The 26266-nt window shown below is 48.4% G+C and overlaps 1 protein-coding gene across 5 annotated transcripts in view; it reads left to right on the top strand.

Annotated features, from left to right (window-relative positions):
* The window catches only part of LOC106742017, a 139958-nt gene that overhangs the window by 103197 nt on the left and 10495 nt on the right, over window positions 1-26266 (top strand). For all 5 annotated transcript variants that reach the window (XM_014614583.1, XM_014614586.1, XM_014614584.1 and 2 more), the window contains 5 exons: window positions 12331-12445; window positions 16376-16503; window positions 24014-24409; window positions 25006-25108; window positions 25437-25628. In XM_014614583.1, coding sequence (XP_014470069.1) covers window positions 12331-12445; window positions 16376-16503; window positions 24014-24409; window positions 25006-25108; window positions 25437-25628 — 934 coding nt within the window. The remainder of the gene's footprint in view (window positions 1-12330; window positions 12446-16375; window positions 16504-24013; window positions 24410-25005; window positions 25109-25436; window positions 25629-26266) is intronic.

Raw genomic sequence — 26266 nt, 5'->3', positions numbered from 1 at the left:
GGGGGGGGGGGAGGGAGAGGGGGTGGCTTAAACCGGCGGTGCTCGCTCGCGGCCCGTACACGCGGCCGAAGTGATCCGAGTATCGCGATGATGAGGGTAGATGAATGGCCGCGGTCGGGGGCGTCATTATGCGCAGTTTATCCCCGGAGATAAACGTCGGCCACGATGGGAGAGAATCGCCGAAATTAGGATAGTTACACGTTTTAAATCGCAGTTCTGTGCCGCACGGCGCGAACGGATCCCCACTAGTATAGGGTGAAGCGTGCGTTCGTCGCAACAATACTCGGGCCTCTCGGTGGTGGAATAATTGTGGGAGACCCCTCGAAAGGTAACACGTGCGCGCCTAATTGTGAGTCGTCCTCGTCGTCTCGTAATCTCATTCTCACGTAGAGAATAAGAAAGGTGGATTTCCAGCGCGGTACTCGAGCATTCGGGTCGTAATCGTCGAGTATTTCCGGCTACGAGCTCTCTGTGTGTGATTCTTTTTTTTTTTTTTTCTATAAATTTGTAGTTCCAACGCACATCACAGGTGACTTTCTTTTTTCGTCGTACGTTGAAGTGCCCGTGAAGTAAATGTCCAATGAGAGCCTGACGAGGGCCAGTCGACGAATGAATTTCCCTCCGATGCGCCGGACGGGGGACATTTTCACCGGCGGATCGCGGGATGCATTTGGAATCGACGAGATAAACCAGCGTAGTCGGAACTCTCATTGACGACGTGACAGGTTTCCGGCGTGGCGCGTGCCACCTACTGCCACGGGCTCGTTTGTATTCAGCGAAAAGTGCCGCGTCGTCCTGATAAATTGTAGACGAGCTCGCGTCTCGCGTATTTAAACCGGCATTTCGTGTTCCCCTCCGCGCCACCTCCCCGTCAGAACGGCGCGCTAATAAGAATCCCTTTGTCATGCGTCCGCTGCTATTATTCCAGTCGTGAATCGTCGCTGTACAGCGTCATCGTGTTATTCCCCCATTGAAATTCCGACGGGCCGTTTTCAGCGCTAACCATCGATCCTCGAAAACGTGAGGGCGCAATAACGAATTTCGGATCAGTGCTGTCGATTTCGATTACTCGGCTACTCGAGTCTTTCATAACCGAGTATACAGCTGATTTCATACGGTTACAAATGATTGATTTTCTAACGACAGCAGACAATAATAATAATGTCCGAAATCGGCTGTATACTCAGTTGCTGAGAGATTCGGCTAGTCGAAATGAACTGTGCTATTTTGGAGGGTTCAGCTCGTTGAAGGCGAGCGAATCGATTTTCCCGAATCCGTCGTAGGAGTTTTAATCGCCCCGCTTTCTCAATCGATCGTCTTGACGTCGTACGTTCGGTCGTTCGGGATGATTTGCGGCGAGCTACCTCGTTTGATTAACCGGCCGCCTGTCAAACCTGAAGGAAGTTAAATCAATCGATCGATCCTGTCGGACGTTGCCTTGCGTCAACAAGAAAAAGAGGAAACGCCGACACATTGTGACGGCTCTTCAAATCGTCCTCCTGCACTCCGCGGGAAGGCGCCGTTACAGTCTCGTTCCGTGTGAACGCGACCTTAGAAGAACCACCTTGTTCTACACGTCGCCGTGCCGAGCGGCGACATTGGAATTCGCTCGGTCATTCACTTCTCTTCTTTCCCTTTCCGTCGTTCTTTTTATTATTCCTTCGGTCTCGCTTTTCCACCTTCCTCCTCTCTAGCTTCTCCTCGTTGTCTCCGCTTCTCATTCACATGACAATGAACCTCGCGCGGGGGACGGCGGCCGTGCATCGGCGAAGCCGTTGAGGTCTCCTCGGCCATGGAAATTTCTTACTTAACACCGAGATCGGCGAATGAAGAGTCGCTCTTACGTAATAACAGCGTGCGCCGGTCGAACGGACGCGCGAATACCTTGTAGGGAAAAGTGTCCCGAAAAAGGAACAGGCGCGTCCGCGAACGCTCCGCGCCGCGTTGAAGTTTAAGAAAGTTTCGCGTTACATCAGGATATACGTCGGAAAATAAAATGCGAAACTTTAGGCGCGACTCGCTCTTGTAAGTACGCTTTCGCGAGAGGGCGCTTTTGAATATTCAGGGGAAAATAAATGGGCAAGGAAAGCCGGAATTCAAAGTGGGCGCCGCCAAGCCGCTCGCGATACTTGGAAATTTTATTGCGCTTCTACTCGGGGCTGCACCGCGAGTCGTCGTATAATTACGAGCCGCGCGTCTCTCGTTGCGCGTTTTGAAACGCGCGACTCTCTCTGCCGCGGACAGCGTCACACGGTAACATATCACTTTTATGGAGATCCAGTCTCGCCGCGCTTAAGCCAACGTGTATTTCGCGGGGTCGCGCATGACCCGAATTTTCTTTCCCGCAATTTCCCGCGAGAGCCGGCCGCTATCGATCTTGGGGAAACACACGGACAATAAAACGGCCGGGACCGGAGTTCGAGTCGAGCGCCGGTCACGTTATGTAAACGATCTGTTCTTTACACAGCGTTTATTTTTCCGATATATCTGCTCGCGATCCTCGTGGGTAACGTATACGCGGCAGGAGCGGGAGATCTGTTCCGAGATTTTCGTAACGACATATTTGTTGCTCGCGCGAGTCCCGAAGGCACAGAAGAGCAAAATTTACCGCAACTCTCTCGCGGTATCTCCCGGAAGAAATCCGATCATATAATACCTCCGCAGGTATCTCTGGGATACAGTTTTTCTCCTCGAAGCCGTTATACTTTACTTTGAACGAGTAACATTCCCCGACGCTTATTCCGCCGGAAAGAGGATACCGTACAACCAACTTCCGGCGAGCATGATCCGGCCGGCGATCCGTGCTATTAATCCGCTTAGCGCCGAGATTTCATTCGGTAAAACCATTACGAAGTTTGAGGAAACCGCGAAAGTTGGATCCCTGGGATCCCGAACACGTGAGGTACACCCGACCCGATGGATATCCGCAGTCCGATAAGCCTCTCAGATTTTCCGCGGAACCGAGGCTTAACCGAAACTCGCCTTGTTCTGACATAAGAATTAACTTGGGATTGGTGTGCGCGCAAGTCAACTCGCGCGAGTCGCTCAACGACGTCCGATCCGACCGCCGCTGAAGTATTCGACGGCGCGAAGAGAGGAGAAAAGATTAACTGCCTAGATTTCTACGACTGCTTGAAACTCGCCGCGGCTAACTTGTAGACTCACGGCGATTCCTGCAGCTTGATTTTCTCTTCGGCCAGAACGAGCGGGCTGTAATTTTAAAAGATTCCCTCGTCCGTCAAATCAAGTTGCCGCATGAATTCGTCGTAGAAATCATTTCCCTGACGCGCAGATTCAACGGGCAAAAAAATATACAGGCTGCTTCTTGATTAATGTTCAATTTTACACAGCGTTCTCCCTCGTTATTCCTCGTGGAAAATTTCGGTGGGTAAACCGAGGGAAAAATGACGAGACTTCGGTAGCTTACGAGACATAAAGCGATTACAAAATCAAGGCTTTTCGCAAACTACGCTTCGAACGATCAAGTGGATGGCGCATTTTCTTCGATTAATTTCAAGCGAATTTTACTTTAACGGAATTTTAATTTCAGACGAATTATTTTGGAAAACTGGAAAGCCACTGTCAATAGCAATTCGTTTCGACAAAACGACGCAGGATTTTCTGATTCAATTTCTCATAATAAACAACACTGTGTAAATAGTTGGGCGGTAGTTAAAAAAAACGTCCTATATAATCTTATGTCGATTGTCGACGCGCAACAAAAACGCACGCGTGTATCGTATTGATTAAAAAATAACAAACCATATTGTTTTTTACCTACCCCACGTCCCGAAGTTCTTCGCGTCGCAAAAATACACGCCGATTTATCAGCTCTGATCTATCGCATCGGGTTTGTTTTATTCGGATCTTGCTTTTTTTGTCGAGCAGCGGAGGAACAGGCGGGGCTGAATGCGCGTGACGCGGATGTGACTCGCGGACGAAAGAACGACGAGGACAACGGCGGTTCCGTGGGAACGGGTTAATAGATTGCCGCGGCCGGCTCGAAAGGACGAAGCGGGAGGGTACGGACACGGGCGTGTATATAGAGGAGGATCGTATTAATTAGACAGCGATATCACAAATTGAAATTCAATAGCCGTGTAGCGAGTAGGGTCACGCGTGGGGCCGTATCGGCTTTCGCGCGAGACGCATTCACAGGACCATGCATCTACGCTCCGGAATACGTTATCCGCCGCTACGTCCGCGAGGAAACGCTGAAAGCGCCCGGCCGCCCCACCTGATCCACCGTAATTCTCGATTTACGCGGTCGATACTTTCCCCGTTGCGCATAAATCAAAAGTCGCGTAAATCTCCGGGACGGCGCGTTTGTCTCACGGGCGTGCATAATACGAGAGCGACGCACGGTTCGCGCGACTCGAGAAGACTCGTAAACGGCTCGGTCGCTTTGAAAATTTCATCGTCCCATCTTCTCGAACTCTCTTTCGAACTCAATGTTGCATCGGGCCGTTAATCGTGTACAAGGTACACCTGCGGCGTACGTCGGCACATCTGCTCGGACGATTAAGTCATGAATCGGGACTATCTTAAGGTAAAGGTTCGTTCGACGCAATCGACGGAAACAGCGAGACCTCTCGGTTAAACCTCGTCTAACAAGATTCATACGGTCATATTTTCCACAAGGTGGGTCGGATCCGACTGGTAAATGCATTTTGTAGTTTTTCCAACTGATTTTTTCAACCTTCACTCTCATTCTCATAATACGTTAGAAAATATCTAAAAGTATGTAAGATGTATCGCAAAATATGTTGAATATCTGAAATATAAAGCACAATATTTATTTGAGCGAAAATTTAAAAAAAGATTCATCTGTTGGTTATTCAATCTATTTTTCAAAGAAAGAATAAAATAATATAATAATATAAACAGATAATAAAGGAATAAAAAGAGAAGAACTTTGAGGAAATTGTATTAAATAGAAATAAAAAGGAATGAGAGAAAATTATCCGTTTTTCCCCTTTAATTAGTAAAAAAATAATTACAAATTATCGTCACTGTAAACTAACGAAAAATACTTTTCCAAAAAATAATAAAATGAAATGAAACGGTAATCCAGATAAAGTAACGTTAATAACAAGGTGGGTCGGATTCGAGTGGGAGAGCGAACCGGCTGGAGGAATTAGACCCAACACCGGACCCATCACTGAACAAGATAATATAATCCCACTTACCTTACACTGCCAGTCGTTGCGGAAAGACTAGCTTGAAAGACTCGCGAAGCTACAACACGCTTCACCGGCACGTGTGCAGAAGCATTAGTACTATGGCTCCGGTCGGATATGACCCAGCCTTAATATACGAAAATTAACTCGAATCGACGAAAGACATTTTATCAAAGCTTGCTTTTTCCCTCCTAATCGGAGAATCCTACTTCACAATTATTTATAAGCTGCCCATACATTGTGCCGTTACTTTATCGTTGCCGCTGCAACAAAGTTACAAACATGCAAATTTAATTCCGTTTATACGCACTTTGTGCTGCACTTTGCGCGTTGCCTCGAGGTCCGAGGCGCTCGGTCTGCATCGCTTTAAAGTTATGATTTATCACGACGGTGACGTTGGGAGCGGCGGACGAGATAAAGAATAAGACAGGACAACGAAGATAAAGAAGAGTCCGTCGACAAAAGGCGGAATCGTATATCAATAGATATATATATATATNATATATATATATTTATACACACACACACGCACACACACACACACAGTGGAGAATGTTCCGCGAATACCAAGCAAGCTTTATATCCACCGACCACCACAGGTGGCGGCGGCGGTGGCGGTACTGGGTGGTGGTAGTTTTGTCCCTTCGGGCGGTCTCTTCGTGTCGCAGGTGATTTTTAGATCGCGTGTTTTACGATGGGCCATCGACTGTGCTTACATAAATCAGCCCTGCGATTTTTCAGAAAAATCCGAAAGTCATGGGTTAGCGTCGAAAAGTCAAAGAAATGGTGACGCATTCGCTCGCTCGCGAACGGAAGCCGCAAAAACATATGGAGAGACTTACTTAAGAGACTGCTTAAGTATGTCGGAGGTGAATAACAGGTTGTTGGATAATTCTCAAGTTTCTTGCACGATATGTTATTACGGGTTGAGTGGAAATGTTGTCGTAGAATTAATATATAATGGAAGAAGAGCGTTGACGCGGTGAGAAGTTGACAATGGGCGATCGTTCGGTTCAGCAAGTATCCGCTTTAATTCCAACAGCCTTGGCTCTCGTTTATTTATTTTATCTCGCATAAATGCGCGCCGTAGGAGGGTATTTTCGCTTAAGCTCAGCGAGCACGAAAGTGGAAACCGGGAAATCTCTCTCTCTCCCTCTCTCTGAAACCGACCAATCGCGTGACGCCTAGCACGCGAATACGCGAAATACGTTTAACACGCACACAACGAAGCGCGGAGGCTCCAGAATCGATTTTTTATGGTCCACAAAATCTTTTATCGACGGGTGTTCGTCGGGTTAACTCGGGGAAGCACAGCGCCCGATTTACGACCGTCGCGACTGGACCTGTTGAGGATTTACGGTGAGGAAAGAAAAGAAAAAAGGAACCGGACAAGAAGAAAATTCCGCCGGAAAATAAATATTTTACTCGCGATATTATACACTGCCGCCACACCTCTCCCCCTTTCTCTCTCTTTCTTTCTATCTCTCTTGCGCTCAGCAATAATATGAAGCAACGAAACATTACGAAGTACCGCAGTAAGCAGTTAGGTAATCCTAGAAGACTTCATCTGTATGAAGCGTCGCTTGTATTCACTCGTGTTGCGCGGAACACCGTCTGTCGCTTAAAACTAAAGCCGTACTCGAGTAGCATAAATTTCGACAATCCCCGTCGGGGCCCGGTTAAATTGCATTTTGCAAATTCTACGTTATCACCCAGATCGTCGGCGGAATTAGCCGGCGACAATGCGATAAGCGAGCGTAAAAACTGTCTGGCGATAGTCGGGAAAAGGAGCCACCAGCATCCGGGCGATTCGTTACGCGTGCTGACGCATAAATCGCGACTGTGCCGCCGAAAGAGGCTCATCGACGTCGAGCTCTCGTCGTGACATACGGCCTGTGCTGTTCAACAAACGAATCGATAAGTGCCGCAATCCCCGTTTTAACGTTCGCGTGAGTTGCGAAAATGGAATCCTTGAAAGTGCGAGAAACGGGGAAACCGGCATTTCGAGCTCAGACGGCCGATTCGGTAATCTACCGCCAGTAATATAACCAGTCTTTATTGCGTGCGATAACTATGAATTTATCCGCAGCTCTCTCGCAGCTCGCGTATCCACCGGCTACTAAGTAATTCCTCAAACGGAGATACGAAGAGTGAGAAGTTGCCGAGTAAATCATACGTATCTTGCGTGCGCGCACAGCTAAATTTGGCGTCGTGCTAATTTAACTTGCAGGCTCGCCGGGAACGTACACGATTTCCGCGACGTTCGCATGTAACGGGCGCCCCTTTGAATTCATAAGCCTCGCACAATCTACACCTTCGCGTACGCCGGAGTTTCTCCGCTCATTTTTCACCGCGACCGTCCCCCTCCCTTGCCCTCGCATAAGCGCGCAAACTTGGCGCAACGGAGCGGAAAATCCGGAAAAAGTCGCGTTGCGGTTGTCTCTGTCTCTCGGATTATCAATTAATCGCGTTCCCCGGGATATTTCCACGACCCTGCCGAGGAAATATCCGCGACGCGGCGCGCGAGTTATCGCCGATCCGATTGGGCGGTGCGATCGATAACGATTGTTGCGCGATAAAACGATCATTCGGAGGATGCACGGGCGGATCTTACAACAGCCTAATGCGCAGGGGTGTGCCCGTTGAAAGGGAAAAATCGTGCGTTCATCCGTGAATGTGCACGCTGCGGGCGAAGGAGCAGCGGCATCGCTCGCGCGCGCGTAGTACGTGCGTGCGCCTCTCAAGTAAGCGCACCGAACGACCGAGAGGAAAAAAAAGTCACAGGTACATTCATATACGAGAGAGAGAGAGAGAGAGAGACGCAGCTGGATGCGAGGAGCCGCGTTGTGAAACCGGTAAGATTTTACGACCGGTTATTGCCCACCAGCGAACACACCCACGTACTAGGGGCCGACCAAGAGGTATTTCGGCGCCCCGGGCGAAACGGCGAGTCCGCGCGCTTCCATATTAAGTACGATAGAAGCGCGGGGTCCGAGGGAATTAAATCTGCCTCTTTCGAGCTTGACGCTGAGTTCATTTCGCCCTGTACACTTAATATCGCAAAGGCGGAAACGGCGAATCCGTCGGCAACGCGCGACAAACGAGGGATGCCGCGGCGTACTATGAAGGATCTTCTCATCCGCCAGGGAGGAGGGATAGGCATTCGTTCCGTTTACCGTGGCGGAACAATCGAACAGCGATCAAAGAGTGATCGAATCACACGTCGGATAACGATCGCAAAGTGTCGGGAATTGAAGCCGAGGGGGAGAGGGGAAATAGAGGAGACGCAACGCCGGAGATGTCGCAGGTGGATCGATTCGTTCGGGAGGGCCGCACGTCCCGCGCGAGAAATATTTGAATATTCAGCGTTAAACGCGGCCTCGTCCGGAAAGCTCGGCCGGTGTCTCGCGTGAGAGGTTACGAACAATGTTATTTCAGCCGGACGGCCGCGTTTAGAGCTCTAAATGCACGCTCGACCGCGTTTGAAGTCATCCCGAAGCGTTGCATTCTCGCCTCCCTCGAGGATGCCGCTCGCTCGGCGGTAAAGAGGCATCTTCGGCGGCGTCCCATCTCGCGGCGCCTCAGACATCGTAAATATCTTTAGCTTCGGAGATATCGCTCGCTCGCTGTTTACGCTTTCCGTGCGAAAATGACGCATTTCCGCGACGGGGAGGATCCGGCGCACCTGGTCGCGAGCACGTACCGCGGGCAGGTACTCGCTTATGTATACGAGGCACGATGTGCCAATATCCCTCGATCGTGCGGCAGCTGACGCGGTTTCCACGGAACGGACGGTAAATATTAGATCCGGCGCCGTTGCCGGGCACGAGAGACAGTTTCTCTAATCGTCCATCAAACTTTAACCGCGGCATATTTCGTAATAACAGCCGTCGCGCGCGTTACGTCGCGAAGCCGTCCATCCGTAGATGCAAACGTAGATATTTCCCGGGCGGGTGGACACGCGTGTCGTTCCCGGGGGAGGAAAAGCGCACCCCGACGGCGCTCTCGGGCGAATCGAACGGCAGCCGATTCGATGCGCGCGCTCTCCGCTCCTGCCGCATCTCGCTCGATCGTCCCCGCAGCTCTCGAGAAAAGGGATCTATTAATAACTAGGGAATAAGGACGAGTCGGATGGAATTCAGCCGGCGTCGAGATCGATTGAACGTTAGTTAGGCTAACGTTACAAACCGGGCGAGCTCTTAAGCAAAGGTTAAAGAAAGCCCCAGCGCGAACGAGGACTCGGGTCGCGCTCGTGCTTCGCCTTCCTGCCTCGGCAGCCGGCCGAGAAGGTTAACGCGCGGAGGCGAAGCGAGTCAACATCGGGAAGCGATCTTCCGTAAAAGGACGAGAGCCGCGCGAGTCGCTCATCCTCTTTCTTGCGCGATGGGGTTAAGTAAATCCCCTTCGTTCTTTGGACAGTCGGCCGCTCCCATCCCGCCGAGAGAAGACGACTAGCTAGTTTCGTTCGGCCGGCACGGTAGAAAGTGGAATAAATCGATGAACTTAGGTACCGGCGCGCGTGACCCGTCTTCGATCGGTACAGAGTCTCCTCGTGGCGGCTATGTCAGCGACGTTAGTCGAAGGGGGACTTCCTTTCTACCGGCACCTCTTCTTTTCTTCCCTTCAACAACGGAGTTGAGAGCGAAGTGCACTCGCTCGTCGTGCGCGCGTGCACGCCGCGTTTATTATCGCCTTTCACCGTTTGACGATCGGTACGTCATACCTGCCGCGGATTTCTAATACCGACTTTACCGGGTATATTTATGCGCGAATAATGAAGCGCCGCCGTGAGAATGCGAGATCGGCCGATTTCGAATTCCGCCGTGTCTCTCTCTCTCTCTCTCTCCCGAGAGAGCTCCCACCTGAGCTCGCCTCTCTTCGACCCGCACGATCGACGAGCCTCCTGCGGACTGATTTCTTTTCCTTCACGTTTTGCGTTGTCTCCAAGTATGGCGAATATGAAAGACAAACGTTACACTCGCTGCTCGTCATAAGACTCCGACAGAAGTGAAAATCAGATTGAATTTGGAGGGTCGTGGAAAATTATGAATTAATTGCGGTACTTTTTGTTACGCACGTCTATTAGGCATATTTTTAAAGATATCTTGATATGAAAGAATTAGATTTCGTGGTGAATATTAATATCACCGTGTCTGTTTCAAACAAAGACTTTTCCTTTCGAAAAGAAAAACCTCAAGAAAAACTTTCGTGAATTAATAAGTATAACTTGAATGAGTAAACAAAAAATATATCGATACCGATGTCAGATCATTTTTGATCATTGAGTGCCAAAGCACTCATTATGGAAATGCTCGCTATAAAAGGTTCCCGATCGGAATCGCTTAATTATTATTCCTTAGATTTCTATTGTGTTTCCAGCCATAAAAGTCCGCGATTTATTTGCGGATTCAAGTCGAGAGGAAGTAACGGGCTTGGTGACATCTGCACGTAATAAATATGGTTAGCGGATATTAGAGATCGCATTCCTGGGCGCACTTTACACACGCACCGCCGCATTCGAATAGAAAGTCGAAGCCCGCGTGTGCGATACGTAACCCTAGATTATTGTCTCGCGGCACGACAATCGGCACGATTAATCGTCGTCTTTGTAAGAAGGTTATCGACGAAACGAACGAACAAATCGCACCTGACGACCCTTGGCATCATAACTTACAGCATCGCGTCCATTATCGCGCCAGGACGATAAGCCACGTGCCCCGTTGTAATTTATTACGAAAATAATCATCGCCCACGTGAATGTTTTTCTCCCATCCTGTCGCGAAAGTCGCCGTCAATGCCCCCCGAAACGGACAAATCTCCGTCGGCGATAAATTCACCGGTTATATTTCCGTTTTATCATGCCGTCATACGTTATTCGCACTTTCCTCGCAAATTGCGTTATACGTGTCATCGGCGGACCGCAGAACTGTTTCGTGCTGTGACGAACGATGAGTAACGACATTCACAAAAATTCGTAGTTTTGTACAGAAGAAAAAAAAACAAGAAAAAAGGTAATTCATGTTTCGCAAAGCGAAAATCACGAAAATGTAAAATCGTCCGTCATTTTGGCGCAATTAAGGGGACAATCGGCGATTCCGAGGTATCGCGTATATCACGACCGATAAAACCGGGGCTCTAACAACGTTGCACGGTCCGTTATAACTTCGGTAAAAAGCACCGGTGGGAGGGAGGGAGGGGAGGCCCACCGCAGAAATCCGTGCGACATGCATACGCATCCGCACCTGCACGATTCCGACGATGCGGAAAGCCGTTTTTCCGCGTTATTAACTCGACCGCGCGAATTAATTCGGCGCAATTTTGTTACGCGACTCGCGAGAGTCTACCGACGCGACCTACTAAGATAACGAAATGCAACCCCGAGACGTGTGTTATGCATCTGCTTCGCGCATTGCCTTCTACTCCCGGGCCCATTAATTAAGATCCGCGCGATGCGCCTGCGATTATTGATTAATCACCCCGCATGGCGCATCCCGCCCGTCTGACGTACTGTAATTCGATACCGATAGATCTATGTTTCGGTTAATTGAGATAACGACACTCTCTCTCTCTCTCGCGCGCGCGCGCTTCGTGAACTCACCACGTCGCCGCCGAGAAGAGTAAGCATTTCGGACGTACGGATGAATAAGTGTTTGAGTCATTCCGTATCACGGCGCTCGGCGAGTTGGTAATAAGAAAACGAGCATACGCGCGGTATTTCAACCGCAACCTTTCTTGCGAACTTCGTGCCGAGATTGCTGCAAATCCGGAAGATTTCAGCAACCGGCATTCCTCGAATTTCGTCCCTCTGAGTACCCTGGCCGTGCTTTTAATATCGCTTTTCTGACATGATTTATATATACACGGGAGAAAAAATGTATGTAGAATAAAAAAGATATTAATATGTATATAAAAGATTATTGATAAATAAGTAAATGTATAAATATATGTTATTAATACATAATATTATTATTAATGTAAATATATATGACAAAAAAATATATAAAAGAAAAGAATATTGTACATGCATATATACATGAAAGAAAAAATATAAATACATGTTTCTCTTTTTTTTATGAACAAGACGTCGTTCATGCTTGTGTTCGGTGTCGTGATGAAAATAAATGGGAATTTTCTGGTTCGTCTGTTGCAGCAACAATAAGTCAGGATCCTGGCAGCGCGGGCAGGATTCCCAGCGATCCAGCCCTAGTCCCAGCAGGCCCCATCGCGCGCAGGAAGCGGCCACACCTCACACAGCTCCCGTTTCCGTAAGTACTTTAATCCCCCACCTCCTTCCGGAAGAGCGATACTTTTTTTTTTCATCGTCGGGTAACAATGGCCCCGTGTTATCTACGTTGGATCGATCGCGATAACATATTGTTATCGGTAGACGCTAAACGCAACAATAAATATAACAGGCGTTATTAGGTAATCTCACTCGTTCGCTGAATGAGAATATTATGTATCACGCGCACTTATCTCTCGGGTATCAAGGGAATTTTTAATTACCCGCTCGGAGCTTCAATTACTCGAAAGCAATTATGTAATATCAATTTCACGCGCGAAAAGCGAATTATTTCCGCTTCAACGGTACCTCGACTCTCATTTTCGAGTGAGCCCGAAGAGACCGATCGAGGCAGAATAACAAAGAAAGCTCGTCTTACTTTGAAATTAATTTTATCAATTTGCGAAAAACCCGTCGGGGACAATCTGGCGTTTTAATTGATAATCAGCGAGAATGTTCGTTCTTCGCCTTCGCAATCCCGAGTGGGGAAGGACGGGAATCGTCGCGCCTTTTGCTCCAAATGTGAATGTAATTAGTAGCCGTAAGCGACTACCAATAAATCGCGACGCAGGATGACTCTGTCTACGACATTCGCGCCGTTCGGTTTAAGCCCGCAGCGGCGTAAAGCCGCAAACTTACTGCCGCACGAAGGTCGAGTTAGTCGTGTGAGGCATTCCCCAGGTTTAATTAAGCCGACCTCAAGCGACGCGCTACTAATCTTTTGGCCTCCGGTATCACAGTGGCGTACATATGTAAGTCGTTGGCGACGCGATCGTCCGTCTAATTTCGTCGACTTCCATCCGCGTGCACGTGCGAGAACGGTTAAAGCGATTTTCCGGCAGAAATGCACCGGCAATAAGAAGCAGAGAATACGAAGCTTGTCGATAATAGTCCGTCGTAAACATGCTCGTGTATCCCACAATGCGTGTGGTGATTTACGAAGAAAATTATCAAAGAATTTAGGAGCGGTCGATATCACGAGATTACGAGCTTCCTCGTTTAAAATAGAAATTAAAAATAGTATATTAATCTTCCTTAAGGAATACGTATAGAGTTTCTTTTTTTTTTCAAAAACCACTTTCCTCCAACGGTAAGAAAACTCGGGCGCGTTTGACGCCCGATTGCCGCGAGTTACGTGATGCAACTCGACGTTTCTCGGCTAATACACGTTACGCTAATGCGATTCGCCCGGTTCATTCATCACCACCGCCGGCTACCTTTCCCCCTAGGAAGCAACGACGCCGGCTATTTCTCGCAGAATCCGGTATTTCCGACGTCCGCGTCCAGCTGTAATAATTCACGCGCGCGCAAAGTAATCTCTAAATATGCAGTATACGCGTATCCCCCCGCCCTCTCACCCCTTAACGGTAGGAGAGCAGGTGAATGGAGGAGGGGAGAGGATGTCGCGGGGGTGTCCGTAATTGCCGGCGACGCGGAAGCGATCATCGATCGGCGACGCGTGAGTAATGGCCGATGATGTCGGTGACGTCTCAGCCACGGCCGGTACACACGCGGATGCACGCAGAGATGCATCCGCGGCGCTTGCACGTATACCGCGCTACGTGGTGCATCGCGCGGCCGGCTGGCAACGACCTACATGCATCATCCGCAGCGACGACAGTGCGTGTCGGTTCGTTAACGTCGCGGTGTGTCGTGTCGAACTGACTCGCTATCTACCGCGTTTATGTGCGCGCGCCGGCGCGACCGGAAGCGGACATTTCGAAGCGAGAAAGCACCACGCGCGTGCCGCGAGACTTGTAGCGGCCCGCAATTTACGGTCTTGATGATAATACGCGAAATAGGCTCTCCGTGCGAACGGGAGCACGCGTCGGCTGTCTTAGCTCGGGCAAGTTTCGGTCTTGGAAATATTTCCACGAGAAATCCCCCGTTGGATACTGTACGCAGTTAAATGCAAAATGTTAATTTTAACATTTTTTCACACATGCCTAAGGAAATTCCATTCTAAATTTCAATTCGTCGTTCTCATTCGTCATATGTTACTTGTTCACAAGTAGTAAACGTTAATGAAATGGCTGACACATTCCTTCCTAACACATGATATTAATTGTTTTGACTGAAATTTTATTCGTAGCAGAAACATTTGATATTAATGAAATTGACATATATGTAATGTCAAATGTAATAATAAATGCTGTATTCACGCTGAAGAAATTTATTTATCACTTTTCTTTAATTGCGTCCTTAAGATGCGCCGTCAATGATTGCGCCTGAAATCTTAATTATGTGCCACTTAGCGTTGATAAATTAATAACGATGACAATTAATATCGTATTTGAAAAATATGCTTACTACTGATGAGATTCGAACTCGAAAATAATGACATATCAGTTGTATGTTAATTTTACATTTAAGTAATAATCAAAAGTTAGTAACACACACATACACAAAGGAAAAGTTCAACATTCAGAAAATGTTTTATTGTGTAGGAAGTATCATAGGGGAAATGTGGGGATTTGAAGGATGTGTACTCATCAAAGCCAGTAAAGATTAGCTAATTATAATGGCTCCCGTACTAATGAAGAAACACTCCGACTTTTGCGTATAACTTTATGCGCTCTCTAAGTTTCGAAACTTCCTCCTTTCATAACTTGTCCGGAATATTTGATAAATTTTGGGGAAATTATTTCTTGTTAACGAAAACGTCGGTGATCATAAATTATAATAAGTCCCTCTCTCTCTTTCTCTCTCCCTTCCCGTAAGAGGGTATTAAACGAGACTTCAGTCGAAATGAAAGACAGTCTAAGTAGTCAGTTTAAGTAGAAGTTAAGCTCAATCCGCATTTCCATAACACAGTTTAAACGAATGCGATTACACGTACACAGACGGCGCGTTTGAAGGATGTCAGCGATCGAGGCTCGAGATTCGAGGGTGCGCGCGATTCGTCCCGCAGGCGTGTACGCGGCGCGTGCGTCGCTTTCTCCGCGTGGGAATCTTAATTAGTAGAACGTCGCGTACGCGATGGCGAGACAGCTGCAGATATAATCAACCTTTGTGGCTCGGCACCGTTTGCACCCCTTTCATTTCCCGCCGGTGCGCGAAAGGATGGGCAGAAACCGCGAAATCAAGGCTTTCGTCGATCACCGCAGATAAGACGCGCTTTCGGTCGCTGCTGATGGCGCGACGATAGATCGATAAGTCGCACTTGAGAACCTGCCTGTTTCGATGATTAATCGTCACGCGTGCGTGTTTGCGCGTTCGGCGAACGGGAGAAAAACGATCTCAGCTTCGGCTCGCGAGTGAAATGCCTTCGGCTTCGACTTTCGACGGAAGTCACCGTTCTGTTCGCTGAATGCGGCCGATGCACCGCCCCCCTGCTCGTCCCGGCTGCTCGTTAATATTCGTGACCGCGTAAATAACGAGATTTCTCGCGCGCGCGATAGAAAAGTTACGGGCGAGATTGAAATTCAGGCGCGCGGTATGCGCGATTCATCAGTCGCGAGGGAAGCCGAAGGAAGCGCGCGCGAAACGGCGCGATGCGCATGACGAATTGTCGATTTGAAATAAAACCGACTGGCCCCGCGACCCACAAAGCTCGGCGATGTAATATTGGATCGGGTAACCCGGCCGAAGCACACCCGATATCGATACTGACACGGAGATACGAATGATCAAGCGCGCTCGTGCGTGCATAGTCGAATCGTGGGAAAGATACGTGTAACGAGACTTTCTCGCGAGGGTTATCGATTGTCATCAATAATTTGCTCCCGAGCGCATTCGCGCATACATCACGCCGCGCTGAAAATAAACGTGACCCCCTTCGGACTCTCATCGGGAAGCTTATTAAGAAGCGTTATTCGGAAAACGAGCGTTCGATAGTCACGTTGAACTATTCTATCAACTGTCACGCTGCCGACTTTCGCCGGCTATTATCGAACCCGACGTATTGTTCCAGCCTTTGCACGATCACAGGACGAGTGGCCACGCCGGGAGGGAAAGAAGGCGAATCCCCGGTCTCAGCAAGGCTCAACGGCGCATCAAAGCGTCGAGCACTCCGGCTCTTTTGGACAGGGATCATGACAGGTACGTGTATATCAGTTTCGTTTGTATCTTCCGCCAATATCGATATTTATTCGTGCAATTAACGTCCCATCGAATATTCAGTCAAGTTTTAAGAGGATGCTAAAGTCGACGATATACGTCGATAACATAGAAGCGATTTCTTATTTAGTCGATCACTTTTCTTCCGATGAATTTCCCACGAATTGTATCCAATAGGAAAATGTATTCCCCTGAGAATCACTATGAAATAAATTCTCCTATTTAACACACAAGATGCGTCTCGAAACTTGTTAAAAAGGTGTTGCAACCTCTTTGTGACTGAACATATGTGTAGATCTTGTGTAAATGTAAGTGCGATGTGAGTATGCGATATTTTATTACATATCTAACGGAAAATCCAATCGAGATACGGAAATATTTCTCTGCGAACTTTTCGCATCTTTTCAGGCTTTTAAATTTAATCGAAAAGAAGTAAAAATGTTCCTTGAAAAATTCCCCTGACTAGACCACTCACACATTCGCTACGTACAAGCTGTAAAATTTCTGTATCAGGTCAATATTTATGCTGACTGACAGTTAGAGACATCGGTTTTGACATTTTCTTCATTTTTGTCACACGTTGAGCAACGGTCCAATTCATTTTCGCGCCGTACTTTCGTATCATGTAAAGGCATTTATATGAATTCTGTGCAGCCAGCAACGACGTAAACGTTTACAGAAAGAAAGTCCAGTCCTTGCCGGCAAAGTTTTCAAGTACGGCACCCCTTTAAGAGCAGAATCCACCGAATCGTCCGCGAACAAGCGACGTTTAAGAAATGAAGAGCGAAATGTGAGATTCTCGATGTAGTAGATTACTACTATCACGATCACGCCAAGGTTCGGTCCAATTTTCCCAATCAGCCGAACGCTAATGAAAACGTTCCAGCGCTTTTGGGTGTTCGACGTATAATAATCCCACAAGAGTCTTCCCTTCCCCTCTCTCTCTCTCTCTTTTCCCCTTTCACGGTCGGAAAATTGCAGCTCGCTCGAAAGCGCGATCGAGGATAGCACCTGCATCAAAAGCGCGCCGTCGTGGCCTATATTATTCACGGAGGGGAAACCGTAGTTTCCGCGTAGGTGGCGTGTCCGTACCACCCGCGTTCTCTCCCGGGGAAACCGGGATTCGACGAAAAGGGCAACTCGAAGGGTGGTCACGAGGGCGGCGGTGAAAATTTCTATTCCTCAACCTCACGTCGCAACTATTCCCGATACGTGTCTCCGCTTCGTGTCTTCGGCCGCCGCCTCGTCTGGTAAACGCCGCCGGTGTGCATCCACCGGCTAACTTATGAAACTCGCCCGCCGCGTTAGCTCAGCACGCAACTGCAACTGCGAAATTGGGACCGCAGGCGGTGCGACCGAGAATCAGCCGACCTTCCTGTACGGTTCGCGAGCTGCCTCGCGCGCCAGGATACATTCGGGACATGCGGTGACGACGAATAAAATCCCGCCTAAGCTGCGAATTTATTCACTCGAATGCCACTATGAAAGTATGCGGATCGAGTCAGATTTCGTACGTAAGAACCCGAGGAGGTTCGTGAGGGGAATGAAATAACTGGAAAGGCGTACTTGAAATACCGAGGAGTCCTTCGAAGTTGCCGGAACGCTCGACAACTGTGCTCGTTAAGAATTTCTGATACGCGCGCGCGCGCTCGATACCCCCCCTGGAAATCAGACACTCGACCGTTCCTGCACGAACTCGGCGATTCTTTCCTTCCTCGTGAATCCCGCGGCGATTTCCACGGGCCAGTGTGATTTTTATCGATCACGAGCTCGGCGCAATGTATTAGCGTTCATACGTGACCACGGATCTGCCTTGCGAAATTAATAAAACGGCCGATTGGATCAGCACAGCGATTACAGTTTATTTGCGGAAGCGTTACTGATTAATTCACTTTATCGAGATTGATGACGCTCGAGTATGATCGCGACCTCACGCGAACATTTATCATTCAGATAACTTCAGCTGATTTGCGCGGTGATCTTGGCGGAAGTGTCGCGCGACAAGTAACGAGCCGGAAGGCTCGGGGACTCGCTGCCGGGTAATTCGATAGGCAAAAATAATGAAACTCTGTTAAAGACGGCACACGTGTGGCGAAAAATCGATGACACCGTTTTTTACACGCCTGTCGATAAAACGATGCGCTTTATCGGATATCTGTCTCTCGCGCGTGACGAAAACGTCGAAACTGCATCGGCGAAGTTAATACGGGTCGCCGGAAAAGCCAGGAGGAGCAAAACGAGAAAGCCTGACGAGGCCGAAAAATGTGCCGAGCAATTGGGCGAACGTGGCGCGCGGCGACGAGGAGTTTCCGCGCGGGGGAGGCGGAGAGAGTCACGAGATGACGGAGAACGAGACGATTATGAGACAGCGCAGTGGGAGCCAACCGTCTCCGCGGAGTAAATTGGAAACGTATGACGCCTCGCAATTTCATCCCGAGTGTCGTTCGTGCGATCGCGTCTCTCTGTCGCGGCTGCGACCTCGCCGTGGCTTCCCGCGGAAGTGGAGGTGAGCGGCTCCTACGAGAGCCGAAGAACAGTTCGCCGAACGAGAAGTGATTAAAAATGTCCCGCTGATAGCTGACAAAGACCGGCCGCGCGTCAAAGGTCGCCTGTGATCCACCGAAGGCCGCGCTCTTCGTGCTTTTACCGCGACCTGCCGGCGGTCTCTTCCGTCGTGTGCGGCCGAGTCCGATGTGTGTGTGTTCGTATAAGTGTGTGTCGCAGAAAGGTACGTCTATGGAGGCGCGAATAAGAGCGTTATTTCGGATGACCTACCTGCGGTGCATTGACTTCGGATCCGTCAACACGACACACACACACACACATACACACGTGTGCACGTCCGCCCCCACGCGCGCGGGACCATCAGATGTTCTAATTACGAGCTCTATAGAAAACGTCTCGCTCCTCGCTTTTTATCTCCGCTACTTCCGCCAACTCCGGAGAAGCTACCGCTTCCACTTGGCCACTAAGAAGGCCGCTTTGATAAGGGGAACGCAAACCTGAAAGATGCTTCCTCGTCCTACGTAATCTTCCGTCGTGTCGGCGCTGATTAACTCCGCGTTATTCCCCGACGCTTACCTGACGGACCGCGCGGATTGCAACTCGGGACGAATAACGCCGCCGGTTTATCCCCGCGAGATTCTTTCCTCTCTTTGGTATTAAACGGCTCGTTGATGTGAAAGCGGCGCGATCCCGCGGAGGATTAAAGAGGGGACTGTCTGGAGTAGAGATGTAAATTTTGTAATAAATGTCTCTCTCTTGTACATATTTGGCGCGGTTTTTTTCCCGTTCCAACCGTATAAATTCCGCGGTCACTATCGTCTCTTGCACGACTCTGCAAATAACAGAGATCGATTGGGTTAACACCCTAACAGCGGCTGTTTCCACGCATGCATCCATGCATCCATCACCAGCCACAATTAGTTTTTACCGACTTCGCAGCGAACATTGTATGTTTGGTACAGTTAACACGTTGGCTGCCACGTTGGTTTCTATCGATCGTTCAAAAACTTAACTAAAGTTCCAGTAACCAAAGATGCGGCAAATATACGCAATTCTCGGCCCGCCTGACACGCGTGCATTTTTCGCGTTTTCTTTTTTACATCGTTTCATTGCTTCTCTATCGTCCGTTTATCTAATTAGTTATACGCAATCAATTACGTATTACGTGTAAATTAATGAGACTCAATATCGTAGCACCAATCAGCAACTATCCTCGCGACATACAACTTGGTAATATTAGTGTTAACGTTAATTTGTACTACTTTATGCGGTCTTGTCTTCTTGTTTTTTTTGTATAATTTTTATTTATTATGCGTTACGGTTGTATTTCATTTATTACAGCAAAACATTTTGTGTTACAAACAGTCCATCTAAATTTGTGTGCCACTTTAACAAGATGAATGTGTTAACAAAGGGAACATATAGTCCGCGATGGAGAGTTCCCGGGAAAAAACTACACATCATGCTTATTTACAGACTACATCGTGTCTAGTGTGTAACAAAGTGAATATTAATTTGACATGTATTTGTGTTGGGAAATTTGTGTTGAAAAAGTACACAGATGCTAAAGTAATGCGAATATTTCGGGCCGATATTTAGACCGTTTTTTTTTAGCACCAAATTTTTTACCTGCGTGTATATACACATATATGTTATTTTTATTATTATATATTTTATTTATTCGCACAACAAATACCTGTGGCTGTCGGAAGTTTGAGGTAACATGGAAAATTCCACGATCCGCGAATAGCTAGCGGAACTTGAAAATATAGTCTGTTTTTCGCGATCCGCAAATAACCGGGCGAAACCGAAAATACGGAATATCCCGCCACCCATGAATAAAACGTCGGTCAGCAGTACGTGTCAAAAGCGGAAATCTTTGAACGTCGGGATCTTTATTATTATCACTGTGCCTTCTTAAGACTCTCGTGGATCACACCGAGAATAAGAGTCCACGAGTGCCGGCCATCGAACGCCGCGCGTTTCTTTGAATGCAGGTTGGCCTCCCGCTGATTAAGAAACGAACACACAATGAATATTTCCGTAGTCACTGCTCCGATAAATGATGCCTTTTGTGGCGGTCGCCGTCATCCCTCGCTTACGATGTCGTAAAGGAGGGACCGAGGAAAGAGGAAGACACGAGGAAGAGTGAGATAGAGCTTGAGAGAGCAGAGGGTGAGAGCGCCGCGCATCCCTTGCCTCACGTTCGACCTGACACGACCCAGCGCGAGCGACCCACGAAATCTGTTCCTAGAAGAGTTCACGTGCACACGTCCGCAGGCACATAGCCGTGGGCTCTTGCACTCTCCAGAGAGCTCAGTCGTCGATGGCACGTCGGCGTTGCCGTTGCTCTTCCTGTTTCGGTATCGGCCGGATGTTTCATTTTCCCTGTCCTATTTTCGTTCCTCTCTTTTGCCTCCCATCTCAAAGCTGACCATGTCACCGGCGAAAATCGCGCGGGCCTTTATTCTCGATTGTCACGAACGTTGTGCGCGACACGAGAACACCTGGTCGAGAAAATGAGCGACAGTTGTGCGTTAATTAAATTTAATCCGGTGTCAACGAACGCCTTCGTTACTCTCCTTCGCGTATTTCCTCACGTACGACGTAGCCTCCCGATGTGCGGTGGGAAATGCATTATTACATGAGATTTTCGCGAAGAGCCCAGTTTACTTCGTGCGATGGTTATTGAGGCCTCTGCGCAAAAGTGACACGTAGAAAGTGAGAGTGAGTGATACTACTTCGTGCGCGTACGGAGAATCGCAACGTTCGCAGGCAGAGGATAAAGGATTGGCACGAGAGGAAAGACAAGGCACTCGTCTGTGACAAATCTTCTTATGATGTGGTGCGTGATTCCCTAATGCGTTCATCCGATTAAACTGACTCAGACGTCCGTCTATTGTGACATATGACTGCTTCGCTTAATCGTTATAGTCCTTTAACGTCGATGATTTTCGAATAGCAATTAAAAGCGAACGATTCTCTTTCTCTCTCTCTCTCTCTCTCTTTTTCTCTTAACTAAATTACATTGTCTTTCACATAATTAAATCAAATTCTAAGTAATTCTATACACTATTGTACACACGTTTCACTGCTTTCTATTACTCAAGTTCTATTTTTGCGCTACGATTGCTTTTCTGTAAATAATTGCTTTATTTCTGTTGTTATATAAACTCATCCATTTGTTTATCGTTTATGTGTATATTTTAAATCCTTAAAGGACCTTGTCCTAGGACCGTAATAAACGACCGTTTCTCTCTCTTTCTCTCTCTTCCAATAAACCGAAAGTCTTTCAAATGAGAGAAAATAATGGCGAATTTATATTCCACGTTTGATCACAATTGGACTTTAATAATACCTTAACTTCGTATTTAGTTTCAAATATGTGTAATGATAAAAGGTGAAAGGTCGCGATAAATTGTGACCTTTCTCTCTCCCTCGATGCTTTCGCCGCGGAGAAGTAAATCGGAGAAGCTTAAGAGGACCTCCGCCGGGTCCGGTGGGGATATCCCATGTAAACACAGTTTCGCAAAAACTTGGCGATCTTAACTCGCACGACGGGGATTAGCCGTGACAAATTTTTGACGTCGGCTTTCCCTCGGACGTCGTTCGAATTTAAATCGAGAGACCTCGCAACGGGTGACCTACATAGGCGCTAACTCATTAACAGAGTATCACATTCGCGTTACCAGCGGCGTTAATAGCGAACGACGGTAATTGCGCCTCCGGCGATTATTAAAACATCTGTATAATGATAGGGTCGTGACGCGATGAAAATATTTTCCCCGTGGCTAACAAACGCGGTGCGAGGCATCCGATTAACGTCATTAAATATTCCTCGCGACGTAACGCAAACAAGTACGTTCGCACAGCCGCGATAATTGCACGGAAACGCCGCCTCCGCCGCCGTGGGATGCGATCATATTACCGGAGATACGTTCATACATTCGGCGCGAGGACGAAATAATTCAGGTGCACGGTGCGTCGATGCGAACGCGATGAGGACGCGTCCCGGTGGTGCGCGGAAAATAAAAATCGCCGCGTTGGCAATTCGCGAAATGCCGACGCGAGTCCGCTTCTTCCGCGAAACGTTTGTGAAATGCTAGCGTTCGGCCCGCGGGTTTCCCCTTTCGCTGCTCTTCCGCTGTTCAGTTTCGAATATAGTCACTTCGTCAGCTGCAGTCGGCATACAGTCGCGCATGCAGTGCCCGCGGCACTTTTGGTCGAGCACGTCCGTGATTTATCGATCTCCATGCGGTACCCTACAGTGAGAAACAACGCCGAATTTTCATGCGAATCTCTTTAGCTCACGACGAAGTCGTAGGACACGAAAAGGGATTCGCGAGGGTGTCGCCTCGTGACTTTTGATCGGAGACCATTTAGGCGCGACCAGCCGTGGAAAAACAGACGGACAGATTAACGGCGGAACGATGGATTCGCGGCGCTTCTCGTTCCTGTGAGATGAAATATTTAATCCCCGAGATCGGACGTCGATTTGAAAATTAATGAGTCCTCTCATCTCTCTCTCTTTCTCTCTCCCTCCCTCCCTCCTTCTCTCTCTCCTCTCTATGTAGCTGCGTGCACCGAACGTAAAATGGAAAGAAAATTCACTTCTCAACTTTATACGAAGCGTTCCCGGGTTGAGGCGGATCAGGCCCGTAATTTGTAAAGCCCATTTTAGATTCGCTCGAACTCCGAGCGTCCTGTGTCCTGATCCCCAGTAAAGGATTCGTTCTTTTTTAATTCCAGCGTCTCTCCCGAGTGGATTAAAGTCAATCGATAGAGATAGGGACTAGGAGATCGGATGGTATTCGAATAATTTCGAGGCTAATCCTCGATATCGCAGATTCGACCGTTGAAATTGACTTGAGGGAGGGCTTTCAGCTTGCAAAGATACGAGATCCCAGATTTTTATCCCCTATTCTGTCGCAATCGAGATGTCCTTCGCGCGGGGTAAATAAAGGTGGGATACGAATTTGCTTCGCAGCCGACACTGGTCCGGCGATGAGGAGGACGAAGGAACGACCGGCCATGTGACTACTGAGCATCCCTTGACCGAGGCGACGATTCCTCTGGTCAGTCATTCCAGGCTGCAGGAGCCGTCGTCCGCCCTGAATGTCGCCAATGTATCCACCGGCGGAAGCCAGAACGCGCATCGCACGGGCGCGCCGAGCCAGCAGGAGAGCGTGTTGCAGAAATTCCGTAAGAGCTTCTCGCTGAGGTTCCACAAAAAAGGCAGCAAAGAGAGCAACGAGGAGTGTCCTGCCGAGGATAACGACGGCTCCGGACTGTTGGATGAGGAGGAGGAGAGGGAAACGCCCCCTGTAACCTCCGAGCAAAGCAACCATCACAAGGACGATCCTAGCAATGACCAGAAATTCCGGTTCGTATCGCGTCCCTTGCCCTCTTTGACCGGACGCGATTTTTAATCCAGCCGCCTGGATGATGCACACGTTAGCGCTCTAGATTGTTCCTGACGAGTCCGCGGGCTTTTTCGCTCTCGTGTATTTTCAGCGCGCCTCTTAATACAATTTCCGTTATCAACGCGAGGAAATTGCACGCGTTCGTGTTATCTCCGATTAAGCCAGTCTCCGTTCGTAAAACTTATTATTCGTAATTTCTTCTCATTGCTCATTAATTTCAACTAGCCTCGGAGAAAATCGTGTGTAATAGAACGATATTCCCGATTCCTTCCGACTTTAATTCCATTGATAGATTATTAAATGACGAATCGAGGTGTCGACACTTCCGTTCTTCACGAGACGCGTATTTCATACCGCGAAAAGAAGACTCTTCTCCCGAATAGCGAGTCTGAGAGTCAAGTCAATCTTATTTGATCCGATTCGATTGTATGAGCATAAAGTATTGAATTAAGCTGCGACGTAAGCGGTATTGTAAGGGGAAGCCGTATCCCGCTCCTCTAATAAAATTTACCTCGGGGAAGCTCGACCGCGCGGCTACTTGATCGACCACGTTTAGGTTCGGCCCACTCGTCTGGAGGAGCAGCAAGGAGAGGAAGAAGGGCAACAAAGCAGCCCGAAATGCGAAATGCAACAGCGGAGACAGCGGCATACAGATCGAGGTGAGAGGAGAGGAGAAACTTTCAATCCTTTACATTTCCGTGCGACTCGAAGGCAGATTCGCGAAGTCCTCCGGAAGGCGTCTCGAGACTCCGTGCAAGAAATTAGAAATTCGTCTGCAGTCACGAAGAGACGCGTCTTAGACGCGACTGAGAGACGCTTTAATCCTTCAGACTCTCTTTAGATGTCTCCTGGGTGATTTCGCGAGGTCTTTGTAACGCTCGCGTTATTCAATCTGGTATCAACGAAGACAGAGAGAGAGAGAGAGAGAGGAATGAAAGGAAGCGAGTCTCACGAACGTTTCACCCGAATGACGTTTCCCATGAATAGATGGTATCTGGTGGAGCGTTGACTGGGGGTAGCGGCGGAGGAGTGATGGGGGGTGGTGACAGCTCCGAGTCCCATGATACGGACGACATCCCCGACGACACCGACAGCCCTCCGGCCCTTCGCAGGCGAGTCGCCGATAAATCGCGACCCCAGTCCGAGCTCATCAACCAGATACTGATTGACAAGTTCAAGGTAAGCTCCTCGATTCTTCCGCCTCCTCACGGCTCGCTAAAAATACCGCTCACGATGCTGACACGCCTCCTTCACGGTGTGATACTAATAAAAACTAGTTAATGCCAGTTGGCCGATAACAATCACGCGTTCGCTTCGGTACTCGGAGCGAATATCTGGCGCGGGCGGCTTTTACCTATTGACATGTAATCGCGGACGAAGCACGCGGTAAAGTTTCTTTGATCTTTCACGGTGTTGACGGACCTGGAGAGAGAGAAGTCAATGCATGGGCTCGGATCTCCTTTACCGCGATCTTTTCATCGGTTTCAATCAATTTTATCTCACGAGAAGAGAAGCAGCACCGTATTCATTTATTTACTTATTTGTCGACGGAAGATTTTCCCTTTAATACCAATGAGCAAACCTGTCGCTCACGAAACGGGCAGTTGTGCCTTAGAAGTTTGCCCCTGAATAAAGTCGAAATTAAATTCTTGTCCATTTCCTACGCGATATTGTTACAACTAATGAGAACGCACGAATATCAGACAGTAACTGAATGGATATTTAGGAAAGCCACGTACATTTCTACCAAGATTGTTAAATGTTTCATTACTCCGATCTACACGAGTCGCTACTACCCATATCATCTCGTCTCTTTC

Source organism: Dinoponera quadriceps, unplaced genomic scaffold (genome assembly GCF_001313825.1).
Source record: "Dinoponera quadriceps isolate SergipeBrazil2010 unplaced genomic scaffold, ASM131382v1 scaffold696, whole genome shotgun sequence".
NCBI lineage: Eukaryota > Metazoa > Arthropoda > Insecta > Hymenoptera > Formicidae > Dinoponera > Dinoponera quadriceps.
Note: the sequence above shows the minus strand (reverse complement) of the source record. Positions and strands in the feature narration are given on the sequence as shown.